Source organism: Mycosarcoma maydis, chromosome 16, assembly GCF_000328475.2.
Source record: "Mycosarcoma maydis chromosome 16, whole genome shotgun sequence".
NCBI lineage: Eukaryota > Fungi > Basidiomycota > Ustilaginomycetes > Ustilaginales > Mycosarcoma > Mycosarcoma maydis.
The window spans coordinates 358,386-370,859 of NC_026493.1; the positions used below are offsets into that span (position 1 = coordinate 358,386).

The following is a 12,474-nucleotide window of genomic DNA, read 5'->3' on the forward strand; positions in this document are numbered from 1 at the left end:
CACCACCACGTCCGCCGTCACAGCTGCAGAGCGTCCCAACCTCTGCTGTACAGTACCTTTGTCGCAAACAAAACAGCGTACACACACTCCCAAAAAAGAAGAGAGGGGGAGGACAAAAAAAAAAGGATTCACGTCATCATGGCCGAGAAACATAGCTAAAAGAGCACTACACAAAGAGAGATGAAAGAAAAAAAAGGGAGCAGGAGGCAGAGTGACCAGAGTGAGCGCATTGTAGCATTTCGCATTTCACATGCGCGCGCAACGTACGAGGTCGGATATCAGTGCCGACGTTGGGTCGACGTGACGTGCGGCGTCGTATTTCTGTGCATCCACACGAGTCAGCTTTGCTCTGCAGACCGCAAGCTTAGGGGTCGCAAGCTTAGAGAACGGTGCAACCTTTCTTCCTCGAGCCACGGCTTCTTTGAACCAGCGCCGCGCGCGTGGCGTGCTCAAACACTTCGCGAACGCCCTCGCCCGTCTTGGCCGAGCACTCGAGGTAGCGCACTGCGCCAATCTTTTGTGCAACCGCCATACCCTCCTCGGCAGAGACGGGACGCTGGCTCGTCTTTCGCAGCTCGTCGACAATCTTGGGGTCGTGTCGCAAGTCCTTTTTGCAGCCCACGAGGATGATGGGCAGGCTGTGGCAAAAGTGAAGCACTTCCGAAATCCACTTTTCCTGCACGTTATCCAGCGAGTCGGGCGAGTCAACTGCAAAGCAGATGAGAATCACGTGCGAGTCCGGGTACGAGAGCGGACGCAGACGATCGTAATCCTCCTGACCGGCGGTATCCCAAAGCGCAAGCTCTACGTGGCGGCCATCCACCTCGACATCAGCAACGTAGTTCTCGAAAACCGTGGGTACGTACACCTCGGGGAAGGTGCCCTAATAGACGGGTTGCGAGTAAAAAAACAACGAGATGCGTGCCAAGCACACAAACAAAACCCGAACGGGAGAAGAGCAAGCCAGCGATCAGTAAAGATGAACGACAAATTAAAAAAAAAAAAGAAAACAAAGAACAAACGCCGCAGAGCAGTGTGTGTGCGCCAATGGTTGTGCCCGCAATGCAACGCTTCGACAGTGTGTTGAAAGTGATCTGCACAACGTGCAAGGTCCAGAGCAGCAAAGGCGCGACAATCGATCCCGGTCTGTGCACTTGCATCTGTACTCGCAACGCTTGCACCCATGTGAGTTGACCTTTGCTGCCTGGAGCGGGCAAAATGGGGTGGTGAGGCGCAGCACTGCCACGACCCTGGCCACACACGATATGCGCCGTGGACGCATCGACTTACCTTGGAAAAGACGATAAGAAGACAAGTCTTACCACAAGCACCGTCTCCGACAATGACAAGCTTTCGGCGGAGTTCAGACATGGTTATGCGGTATGTGAATGTGGTGTACGAGTGCTAAAGTCCAAGAAACGTGCGTTGCAGTTGCGTTGCAGGTGCGTAGCAGGTGCGCAGATCAGCGGATGAGCGAGACAGCCGATAGTAGCGCTTCGAGGTGAAATGAGACGAATCGAGCCAACAAGATGGGCGGATGCAGCAATCCGAGTAGCTCGTTCTTGTCTGGATGAACAAGAGCAAAGGAGGAATCGGACGAGTACGGCGTCAACTCTGATGGCGAGATGGTGACGGACACGTATGTAGAAGCGCGCTGTGTCTGAGCTGTGAGATAACGTCAGTGGCTGAGGAAGCAGGACACGTCAGAGAGCGAGGATCAAGATGATGAGAAGGAGCGATGCGATGCGATGCGATGCGTGACCGAGGATCGAGGATCAAGGATCGAGGATCGAGACGCTTGGAGATGATGATTGAGACGATGGTTTGTGGAGTAAAGAGATAAGTTAGCAGAGACCCACTCGACTGCTGCGCTGTACTGTGGCTGTGGCTGTTGCGGTTGCTGTTGCTGGTGCTGGTGCTGGTGCTGGTGCTGCGCTACTTTTCACGCCTGGAGCTCGTGTGGTGTGGGTTTGAGTGTACTTGGCCGCTGTGCTGTGCCCTGTGTCAAGTGCTTTGCTGGGCTGTGGGCTGATGTGATTTTAGTGGTGAGTTTTTACTGAACCTTGCGAGAGCTGACCTTGCCAGCCAAGCGCAGTGCAGCCCAACATGGATGAGTATAAACGTTTTCAAATGAGCACAGGGCACGCCAGATGATCTTTCAAGTGCGAACCCAAGTCTGTAGCCAAGGGTATCGCGTTTGAAGTTGGCATTTTGAATTGGCCCAAATGGCTGTTTGTTGAAAGTTGCAGCAGATTGTAGATGCATCAATCGATATCATAACTTATCACGAATACCAAATTGAAGGCTATTCAATTCACGATTCTGACTTTGAAAGTCACCCCGTTGTGGGCCCCTGTCACTCGCAGATACAGTTGCGGTGAGTGTGAGTGCGCTAACTTAACTTGTAATAATATTATAAGTTGGTTATCGTGAATATGCGAAGCTGAACAAGTGCTTATTAACAATGATGATACAAAACCAGCTTTGGCTGGAACATACTGGCAAATTACGAGTAGTCACACCAAAACACAATCACGAATTGTCTCTGTGCCTCGTCTCTGTCCCAGCCTTGCCCGTTTTCGACGCGGTTCTTTGCTGGCTGTTGAGCGCTTCGTGCTTTGTCGTAATTCGCATCTCCGCGGTTTCGGCCAAGACGATGCGAGCCACATAGGCGAGAAGAAGCAACATGAAAGCCAACGCGCAAAACACAGCACGACCTGAACATCTCAGAGACAAGCCAGAGCTCAAGCTCGCTCTCGCTCTCGCTTCGGCTCTCTGCCTTTCGATACGCTGCTTCTCTCTGCGACTTGGGATGGATACAAGCCGATGCGTGTAGGCCTCGTGCATTCGTGATTCCCGGTTCAACGTGCAGAATGCGTGCGTAATTGATAAAGAGCCTGACACGAGGCTGCGGAGCCACTGCACTTTCCGCCATGCCGTGGTCCACGTTGTTCTTGATTACCAGACCACATCGGCCATGCGTTGACTCGCTGAGCCAGTATCCGTACTGTTCTGGTCGATGGCTTGCTTGGCTGGAATCATTCTCACTTGCAAGCGTGACAGCCGACATGTTTGTGAGTTTCGAGACTCGTGACTGTCCGGATGTCGGCAAGCTACACGAGGCGGGCTGTGCATCTTCTTTCACACGGAGAGGTTCGATGCTTGCGCGCTCCGCCCTAACTTACTGTAATTGTTCCTTTCGAAGCGGGTCGTCTCGGACGCTTTTCGCGGCTCGCCGAATCACGCGAATCGTGGAACCAACGCATCGGCAGTCTTGCGGATTCCCGATGCTCGTGGCACACGCAGGTACGTTTTCTTGATCGACTTTCTCTGACGTATTTTGCTTGCGTCTTGTTTGACCTGCATTCGCGATTCGTGCATGCATTCGTGATAAGTTAGATGATCCACACCCCTTTTCCGATGCATGCTCTTGTCCGACACTCGTGATTCTATTCGAACTTGAAAGCAGGTTGGATGCGTTCGAGATCTTCAACGTTGTTACTCGAAGCGGTCGTGACTCTGTGAGGAACAAGTGCCAAATCTAGATGCTCATCACAAAGTCACGTGTGGCACATGACCTGCGATCCGATCCACAAATTTGCAGAACTAGAGACAAGGGCAGACTCGACAAACCAAGCGCTGAGCCGACTGTAAACGTGATGCGAAGAGGATGTTGGCGTCTTGCGGTGCATCCGTGACGATTAACGTGAAAGTCGCGCGAGTATCCACGCTGGTGGCGCTTAGTGAAATGGCACTGGGCGAGGTTCGGATTAGCGACTCCGTTCGTGTTTAACTTGGTGGGTTGGCTGCTGTGTGAATCTGAATCGCACTCCCAGTTCCTGCGCGCTGCATCTGGCGTGACAGGGTTTGTGATCGTAGACGTGTTGTGGCTGTTCGTGTCTCGTTTGAGCTTACAAAAGGACGGACGCGCCAACTCACGACTTCAGTGGCGTGTGTGCACCTGTGCAGAAGCGCTGTTCTAAATACGCACGACGAGAACTGTATCGGAAGAGTCCCGACCATTGAGCCACCTCTGTGTCACAGTCCACACGCCATGCTCGCTTCTGTGTTTGATCCACTGTGCGACACTCGCTACAGACTGTGACCAATACGAAACCGGCTCGTGGCCGTGCTCAGTGCCTCGAACCGTCGACTGACTCGCGACTGACTCGCGACTGTACCTACAGATCCGGCTTGACACAGTCGACGCGCGTACTCGCTCGGAGCTGCCGTCAACAAGAGGCGCACTGCAACGGGACACGGCACTCACACTCGTCACTGCTCTGTCACGGGTGTAACAAAAAGAGCCGAGGCTTAGCCCGCCCGCTTCCCGACGATCAAGGCTTCCAAAGAAACAGCGGCACACCCGCCAACTCGTTTCGCCCGCCCGCGTTTCTGTGTTCACCACTCGTGTTTGCCTCTGCCTCTCACGATTGCCCCTGTGCAGCTAGGCGAGCTCAAGAGTCAAACAAACGTGGAAACTCTCTCCCCATGTTTTCTCCATAACTAAATCACGGATCATCGACTCGTGACTTGGAGACCCGGTAACTTTATATAAATAACATTTTCAACTTAGTTTAATTTTAAATATTTTGTTTGGATGTGTTTTGAAATTCATTTCTTTCAAGTGGTGAGTGGTGAGTTGCAGAGAAAAGTTCAGTCATGTAAGTCAACCTAAGTTAGCTGTGTTGTGGCTGCTGCGAAGAGAGAGAGAGAGAGAGAGAGAGAGAGAGAGAGAGAGAGAGAGAGAGACTCGTGACTGGAGCGTGCCGAGGCGCTCTCTTTTCCCCCCTCTCTAATTGAGCTGAGTGAGCTCCGTGCTCCGCTCCGCTCCTGTAGCTCACTGATCTGCCGGCCTGTTGGTGAGGCTGACTGAATCGTCAGGCAAAAAAGGCTTTCGTTTGTACCTCTCCTCCTCCTCGTCTTCCACTCACTTTGGCCCATTCGTGGTTCTTTTCTTCATCCCAACTCGTATTTAATCCCGACGCTCGCTCAGCATACCTGCATCGTTCTGCGCAAAACGAATCACTGCTCTGTTGCAACGGCGTCCATCGCGTTTTTCAACAGGCATACAGTCACCGTTGTCGGCTCCAGTTCAGCCCAGCCTGCTCAGTCCAGCGCTTCTCGTGTCAGCACTCACAGCATCATCTCGGTGTCTGTCCACCTTGTTGCTTTCCGCAAAACATACATCAAGCTTCATCGCTGCACTCCACCAAGTTTTCGCGCTTCTCCTGTCGTACAACTCCACTTGTGCCACGCACCTTGGCTGTGCCACCACGTTACTCGCATCTGTTGCCTAGTAACGCCCAGTCTTTGGTCGCGTCTGCATGACCACCGCCTTCGATCTCTAGCTGCGCGTTCCATCGCGACCACGCTTCCGCCCTGAACCATCGATTTAGTGTTTTCACCATCGACGACGTTGCCGAGAACACCATGCGACTCACTGACCCTACAGGTTCACGCCGAGCTCGCTCGCTGCATGATTCGTACGACGCTCGTCCCTTGCTGCCCCGTCAAGCGTCTTCATCCGCCTCCTCTTCGACAAGATCATCATCTGCGTCTGCCTCCACATCTACAGCTCCCGACCCCGCCTTTACATCATCCACTACTCGCACAGCACCAGACGCTTCCTTGTCACCCTCCGCCTCCGCCTCCGCCTCTGCTTCTTTTCCTTCTTCTTCCTCGTCGTCGTTCTCCTCCCCCTCCTCCTCCACTTTTTCTGCTTCCTCCTCTTCCGCCGCATACTCGCCATCAGCGTCGTCCTACTCACCAGCTGCATCCGGCTCGTTTGGCTCCAATGGCGGCGGCGGTATGAGCTCACCTGCCTCTGGTGACCTCAACAGCACCCGCATCGTACTAGGTCGAGGCTTTGCCAACGGCCAGCTCGCCTACAGTGTTCCCATCAACCTCGCTAACCAGCACATCAATGCACAGCTCGATACGGGCAGTGGTGATCTCTGGTTTGCCAATCAGGACTGCGATACCGAATCGTGTCGAGGACACCAAGGTCTCACCGTCACCAAATTCAACGACCACTCAGACTCGGTCGTCGACCAGGATACCCCCTTCAACATCAGCTACCTTCTCGGCTCCGCCTCTGGCCAGGTCAAGACTTCCTCGATGCTCTTTGGCGATCCCGTCACTTCGCGCATCATTGTCAACTCGCAGGGTTTTGGCTCGTGCAACCAGGTCTCGAACGAGGACATGGATTCAGGCAACTTTTCCGGCATCATCGGTCTCGGTCCCCCCGCCAACAGTCTCATTCAGGCTGACCTCAACGCTACGAGTAACACCGCCTCCCTCAACGTCAACGTCCGCCCGCCTCAAACCGGCGCCGTCCTTGCTGGCTTTTGGTATGGTGCGCGTCCCGGTCGCAGATTCGTTGGCATCGGTCTACAGCGCCTCGAGGAAGACGGTGGCAAGGGCGACAGCGTTTTGACCGTAGGCAACCATGATCCAGCTTACGCCGGCAGCGCCAATCCTACGCTGAACTACACCAATGCCGTTGGCGATGCAGACGGCGTCGTGCGTCATTGGCGTGTCACCCTCACCAGTATCACAGTCGAGATGCAACACGGCGTGACCGAACCCATCCCCATTGGCACCTCGAGTGTCATTGCCGGCTCAAATCCGATTGCCGTCTTTGACTCGGGCGCCAGCGTCAATCTAGGCCCAGAAAGTACCCTCAATGCCATGTATGGTGCTTGGGGCATCGGTCCTGCCTCGGATGGTGGCTACTATGTGCCCTGCAACCTTCAACTCAACATCACCCTTGGACTCGGCGACATCTCGATTCCCATCCACCCGCTCGACGCCAGCCTTCCAACCGGATCAGGCAACGGGCCGTCTGGGGATGACTCGGTGTGTCTCGGCTCTTTCCAGGCGCTTCGTTCGCTCTCAGGCGCCTCGAACGGTGCCAACCTGAACGCCAGCTTCCTCCCCGCCGATTTTGTCCTCTCGCCTGCTTTCATGCGAAGCGCATACACCGTCTTCTCGTGCGACGGCGGACTCAACGCCAGCCAGGCGCAGGCCAACAACATGACGATCAACAGTCCATGCGACGCCGCCGTCGGCCTTCGTCCGCTCGTCAACATGACCGCCGCCACCCAGCAGTTCACCGCGGTGCGCATCAAAAAGCAAACGTTGGGTCAGTCGGGTTTGCACGGCGGCCATACCGGCTCGCGCTCAGGCGACAGCAAGGGCCTCTCAGAGGGGATCAAGGTCGTCATTGGCTGTGTTTGCGCTATCGTTGTCATCGGTGTGCTGTTTGGCGTTGCTCTGTGGCGTCTGCGCCGTCGACGTCGTCGCATCGCCGCCGCCCGCGTCGCACTTCTCGCTGCGCAGGCCGAAAAGTCAGGAGGCGTTGGCACTGTCTCGTGCGGCACCAACGGCCACACCAAAAAGCACAGTAACCCTTACAGCGTGATGAAGATCGACGGCCTCACTGTGCCTTTGGAGCTGCTCGGCAAAGACGACGACAGCAGCAGTAACGTAGCCCTCTCGCCCGCTCAGCGTGCCAAGGCGCGCCAGCTGCATCACATGCACGGCGTCTTTGATGACGACCTGCACGACGACGAAGCCGGCCGTGGCGAGGATCCGCGTTGGGGAGAGGAAGCGCCCGTCAACCCGCAGAATCTGCACGCTGCCGGTTTGTTGAGCTGGGACGTGTCTTCGACTGGCTATGTCGATGCTCGCCAAGTCAAGAACGCCTACCTGGCCTCGCTCACTGCGGAAGAGCGCAAGGCGTTCCTGGAAGCATCCGCCAAACGAGAGCAGTCCGACTTGGCTCGCAGTGCACCCAGTCACGATGAGCAAAGCGTACAGAACTCGCCAACCCAGTACGACACACACTCTGAGTCCGGATACAGCGCGCAACACTACGAAAATCGCGACAGTGCGCGCGCCGCCTCGGATGCACCTCTGTTGCAACACGATGACCTGCGTTGATTCGCGCACGCTCAGCCATTCACAATTTGATTCCGCTAAGTTATCCCCACTTGCACGTTGGACGTTTCGCTTCAGTGCTCCGCTCTTGTCATGGACTATTCATCATTGTTTCGGCCTGTTGGTGGCTTTTTAGGGATTCCGTCGCGTTGCATGACGCACTCTTGCTTTTGTTTAAGTTATCTCTGCTTGTAGTTGTCGCTCACTGAAAATTACTCTCATTACTGTGTTGGATGAATGGAATACGCGAGTTTTTGTCCAACGATTGAGGGGCGGTTCAGAGACGCTGGATTGGGGTGGGTGCATAAGCGGGGGTATGTTGGGACTAGGGAATGTAGAGTCTGCTGAAAGCCTGGACGGGGGTTCTGCAGGTGGGGCAGAGGTGGGATGGGTTTGGGGAGGGATGGGTGGGGGGGAAGGAAGCGAGATGTTCTCTGCAGTCCATGCAGAGGGAGAGGCAGCGACAGGGCCAGCAGATCACGGAGCGTTCTTGGGCGCAGCAGACGACGCAGAGACGGGGCGTGATGTCGGTGGTTGTCGGGGTGCGCGATCGACGGTGGTGGAGTGAATGTGCGAGGTGGATGTCCGCTTGTGAGATGGGATGCGACGAGAGCAGGTGCGAGTAGCGTGATCGCGTCAAAGGCGGTTGCCACTGCGCACGTGTAAGGTGTGCAAGCAGCAACTGGTTAAACGCCTCATTCCGAGCGCGCGTAAGCTCGCCACCGTTGCGGTCGATACCGTCGCCGGACGCCGCAAACGACTCGAGCTCTGCCAATAGTCCAGATACCTCATCGCGCTCCACCGAGTGCGCTGACACCGGTACTTCTACATCCGACTCCACTTGGTCAGCTTCCGAATCATCATCCTCGTACCTGATCGTATCGTCATAGTCATTGTCCGATTCGTCACTCTCACTCTGCCACCTCTCATCGTGCACTCCACATCCCGCTCCAAATCGCTGCCAATCCAATGCGCTATTCTGCGCATGTGCATGTCCAGCATCGGTCTCTTGCGCCACACACCTCGGTGACATCGCCGCCATAGACCTCGCTGAACTAGTCGCGCCTGTCGTCGCAGCCTGCGACCATGATGCTGTGCATTGCTGCATTTGCTCGTCTCGCTGCTGCTGAGCACGAGACCGATGTTGCTGCTCTTGTTGGATTCGCTGTCGCTCTGCAGCTTGTCTTTGCCTCCTGCGTGCCTCTCCATTCTGTCCATGCCAGACGAGTCTCACCAAGCGCAATGCTCGGTACACCCAGCTTGGCACGCTGGGGTCCGGCAGACCCACTGCACGCAACACCTTGCGCAGCCCGATCACTGCGATACTACGAGCTACGAGCAGTGTCACCGTGGCCAAGTGAAGCAGCGCTCGAATGCGTGCCAGTCCGGCATGTTCCAATGCAGAAGAGCCGCCGTGCACGCTTGGCTCGATGCGCACTTGTTTGACTTCGCGCGAGAGGCCGCCGCCAACCGCACTGCCGGCGCTGCCGGAAGCAGACCAAGAGCTGGATCGGTCGAAAAGCGCAGCAGAGGTACGAGATGCGAGCGGATCAACCAGCTCGATACGTCCATTGCGTCCCAGCTCGATGTACGGTGAATCCCAGGCAACCAGTGGCTCCACTTGGCGCTCCAACCCGGTCAGGCGTGTCGACTCCATACATGCGGTCCCCAGCTTGAACAAGGCCAATGACCAATCTTCATCGAGTGAAGGCAGGTTTGAGCGCGAGAACAAAAGACGATGTGTCTGAATCTCGCCTTCCAACAACAGCATTGTAAGCGCATGAAGCGTCACGGTCAGCAAGATCACCAGTACGAGCGCTATCTCTGGCGTGCGACTGAGTGCTTCCAGGAAAGGATATCGACCCGACTTTGCAGCCAGTGCATAATGGAGGAGCGAAGCGATGCCAAACACGCTCGAAATCACGAGGCGTCGCGCGTACACCGGTCGCCCACACCGCGACAATGCTATTGTCAAGATTTGGAGCATCTGCAGCAAGATGCAGAGGTAAACGTGTTCGTTCGCGCGTGTTTCTGGCGAGAAGGAATGAAAGTGGAGCAGGAAAGCAAAGCCGACCAAGTTGAATGCGGGCGGCTCTTCACGCTCCGCATCGAGGTTGCGCACCATCGTATCGCTAATCACGGCGACACAGGTGGAAGTGAACGCTGCCCACAGCGCTGATGCGTCTCTTGCTCGAAGTATGTCGTCTCTGCTAGTCGAGCCGAACCAGTCGGAAGCCCAGCCTGATATGCGCATGTTTCCAAGCCATGCATCTCTCCATGTCGATGTTGTGCAGCTCCGCAGTACCGTGTTGACTGGATTCGATTCCGCCAGAAATGCGTCCGCCACGACGGTGGTCAAAATGAGAACCGAACGAGCTAGCAGCACCAGACTCGGCAAGCGAAGTGCAATTCGTTGTACTTGCGAAAGTCGTGCTGTTGCACCACCGCGTGGCCGACAGATATGCTGAACCCGATTGTTGACGATCGCTACAATCGCTAGCGCAACCGCGTAGCGACTGGTGACAAAGCTCCAGGGACTCTCGGAGAACGTATCCCATACCTCGTGTTGTTCGAATGATTCGTCGGTTGGGGAGGCAGACGAGCTGGTGCTTCGAGCTGCTGCTCTTGTCTTGGCTGTATCATCCTGAAAGAGCTCATCAAGCGGCGGGAAAAGAAAATCGTACGTTGCTCGAACAGGTGCGCCTGCAGTCGAGGTGAGCCACTGCTTGCCATGTTGCAAGCCATCCGAGATTTGACCTGGCATGATTCCAAGGTCAAACATCCAACCCCGAAAGAGCGAAAGAGCTCTTGTCGATTCAACGCACAACGAGCTCTGCCGGACACGCAAGCAAGACGTGGGTGCGTGGGGACAGGATCGTGAATCACGAATCCGTCAGTGGTAACCTTGGCCATCCAACGCACACACTCTGCAAAGCCACCACCGATTCCCGAGCTTGTTTCGACGTGGAGGTCGGGACGTGCGACACGCCACAACGAAATCTGTCGTTTTGTGCTACGCTGAGGCCTAACATATGAGTGAAAACCACGAACTATGTTCCACGTGCCGCGTGCCCATCGTCAACATACGTGATTCGTGATTCACGATCGTGTGCTTTATGATGGTTGACTGATACAGTTGTGAGAAATCCCATCCTGATGCAGCCGAGCAATGGTTTTTGACAGGCGCATAGAGCTGGTTTTAGCACCACATTTCCTCAATTTCGGTTTGACGTGCTCTTCGAGGAGCAAGCAAGCCTTTCGTCTGTGTCCGAGGATGTCCTAGCTAAGCAGGTTGATACGTACTGTATGGCACACCGCTTTGGCGCTCGTTAGAACAAAAAGAATTCTAGCAAGATACCACATTCAGGCTTCAGGGAAGTGGCGGCACAGCGTAGTGCTGTAGCATTTTGGCCTCTTAAATCGCTTTTGGGCGAGTAAGATGCATGGAGAGCATGTGATCTTGTTTGGTCCACCGAGTTTCATCGACAGGTTGGTGGACCACCGCATGCGCATCAAACTGACTCGGCTTCTGAGCCAGTGCTGGTCTCGGCTGCATCGTCCATGATGCTCGAAAATGCTGCACAATGCTTTGTGGAACAAGCTAAAAAACAGTCAACCTATACAGGCTATCCTTCGGACATGTCGAATGCCTCAACCATCCAGTTCATAGGTGGTGTTAGGGCATCAACGGGGGGCTCACAGCTACGCTTTTCGTCGTGGAGGCTCGGAATGCGGCCTAGTGTCGAGCACTCGACAAGCAGGTTTGACTCGAAATCAGAGTCAGAGAGGTCCACTCCAAGACAATGACCCGGCTGACGTGACCAGTGCAGCTATTCTACTCGACGATATCAACGACAGACTCGCTGCTCTTCCCTGTGGTAGACCTCTTTCATGCACAGACCGCTAACACAAAGCGAGTCTGGCTCAGTAGCCCTGGACTCAGAAACGGTGACCTGAATAAGCCATTTCGGCACGTTGTCTATGGCTGATGAACTCGGGTTCGTTGAATCTAGTCGCACACGACGTGGTGACAAGTGTACCGGTACGAAAAGGTCACAGCGTAAGGTAGCAGGTGGTGATTCGTTCAACTGCGGCTATATGTGATGGCGATCGTGCAGGAGAGGCCAGCAACCAAGGCGTCTTGTCATCGTCCGCTCGTGCTGATGCATCAGCGTTGTCCGAGATAGCTGACGATGATCCGTCGCTCTTTTCTTACGTGGTCCGTGGTACGAAGCATTGGTACCTAGCTTGTAACTCATGTTACGCAGCGTCTCATGTTTGCGAGTTATGCAACCTCAGCCGCGCTTGTCTACAACGCCAAGCGTCCATGTTCAGTTATACCGCGTGCTACCATTCTATCGAGATCAGGTACAGAGTACACATCGGTACTGCGAATACGTACAGTACATGCCACCGAGAGTACGGTGCTACCCGGCATTGTCGAGCCTTCATACGGCCGATGATGATGAGGTCCGGCTCCCTGCACTGTCTCAGGAAGGCTTCCATATAGCATCGGCCTTGTGAAGTCGA

General features: G+C 55.0%; 3 protein-coding genes across 3 annotated transcripts; 1 reads left to right on the top strand and 2 right to left on the bottom strand.

Moving 5' to 3' along the window:
• Positions 1–379: 379 nt before the first annotated feature.
• On the bottom strand, positions 380–1,371 carry UMAG_05734 (Rho family GTPase RHO1; the record flags this gene model as incomplete). The annotated part of the gene is made up of 2 exons (XM_011393177.1): positions 380–883; positions 1,291–1,371. 2 exons carry the CDS (start codon positions 1,369–1,371, stop codon positions 380–382), a joined length of 585 nt encoding a protein of 194 aa, XP_011391479.1.
• A 4,062-nt stretch (positions 1,372–5,433) lies between these two features.
• On the top strand, positions 5,434–7,947 carry UMAG_05736 (uncharacterized protein; the record flags this gene model as incomplete). The annotated part of the gene is made up of 1 exon (XM_011393178.1): positions 5,434–7,947. One exon carries the CDS (start codon positions 5,434–5,436, stop codon positions 7,945–7,947), a length of 2,514 nt encoding a protein of 837 aa, XP_011391480.1.
• Positions 7,948–8,269: 322 nt separating this feature from the next.
• On the bottom strand, positions 8,270–10,708 carry UMAG_05737 (uncharacterized protein; the record flags this gene model as incomplete). Its single annotated transcript, XM_011393179.1, has 1 exon — positions 8,270–10,708. The coding sequence occupies one exon, from the start codon at positions 10,706–10,708 to the stop codon at positions 8,270–8,272; it is 2,439 nt and encodes an 812-aa protein (XP_011391481.1).
• Between the last annotated feature and the right edge of the window lie 1,766 nt (positions 10,709–12,474).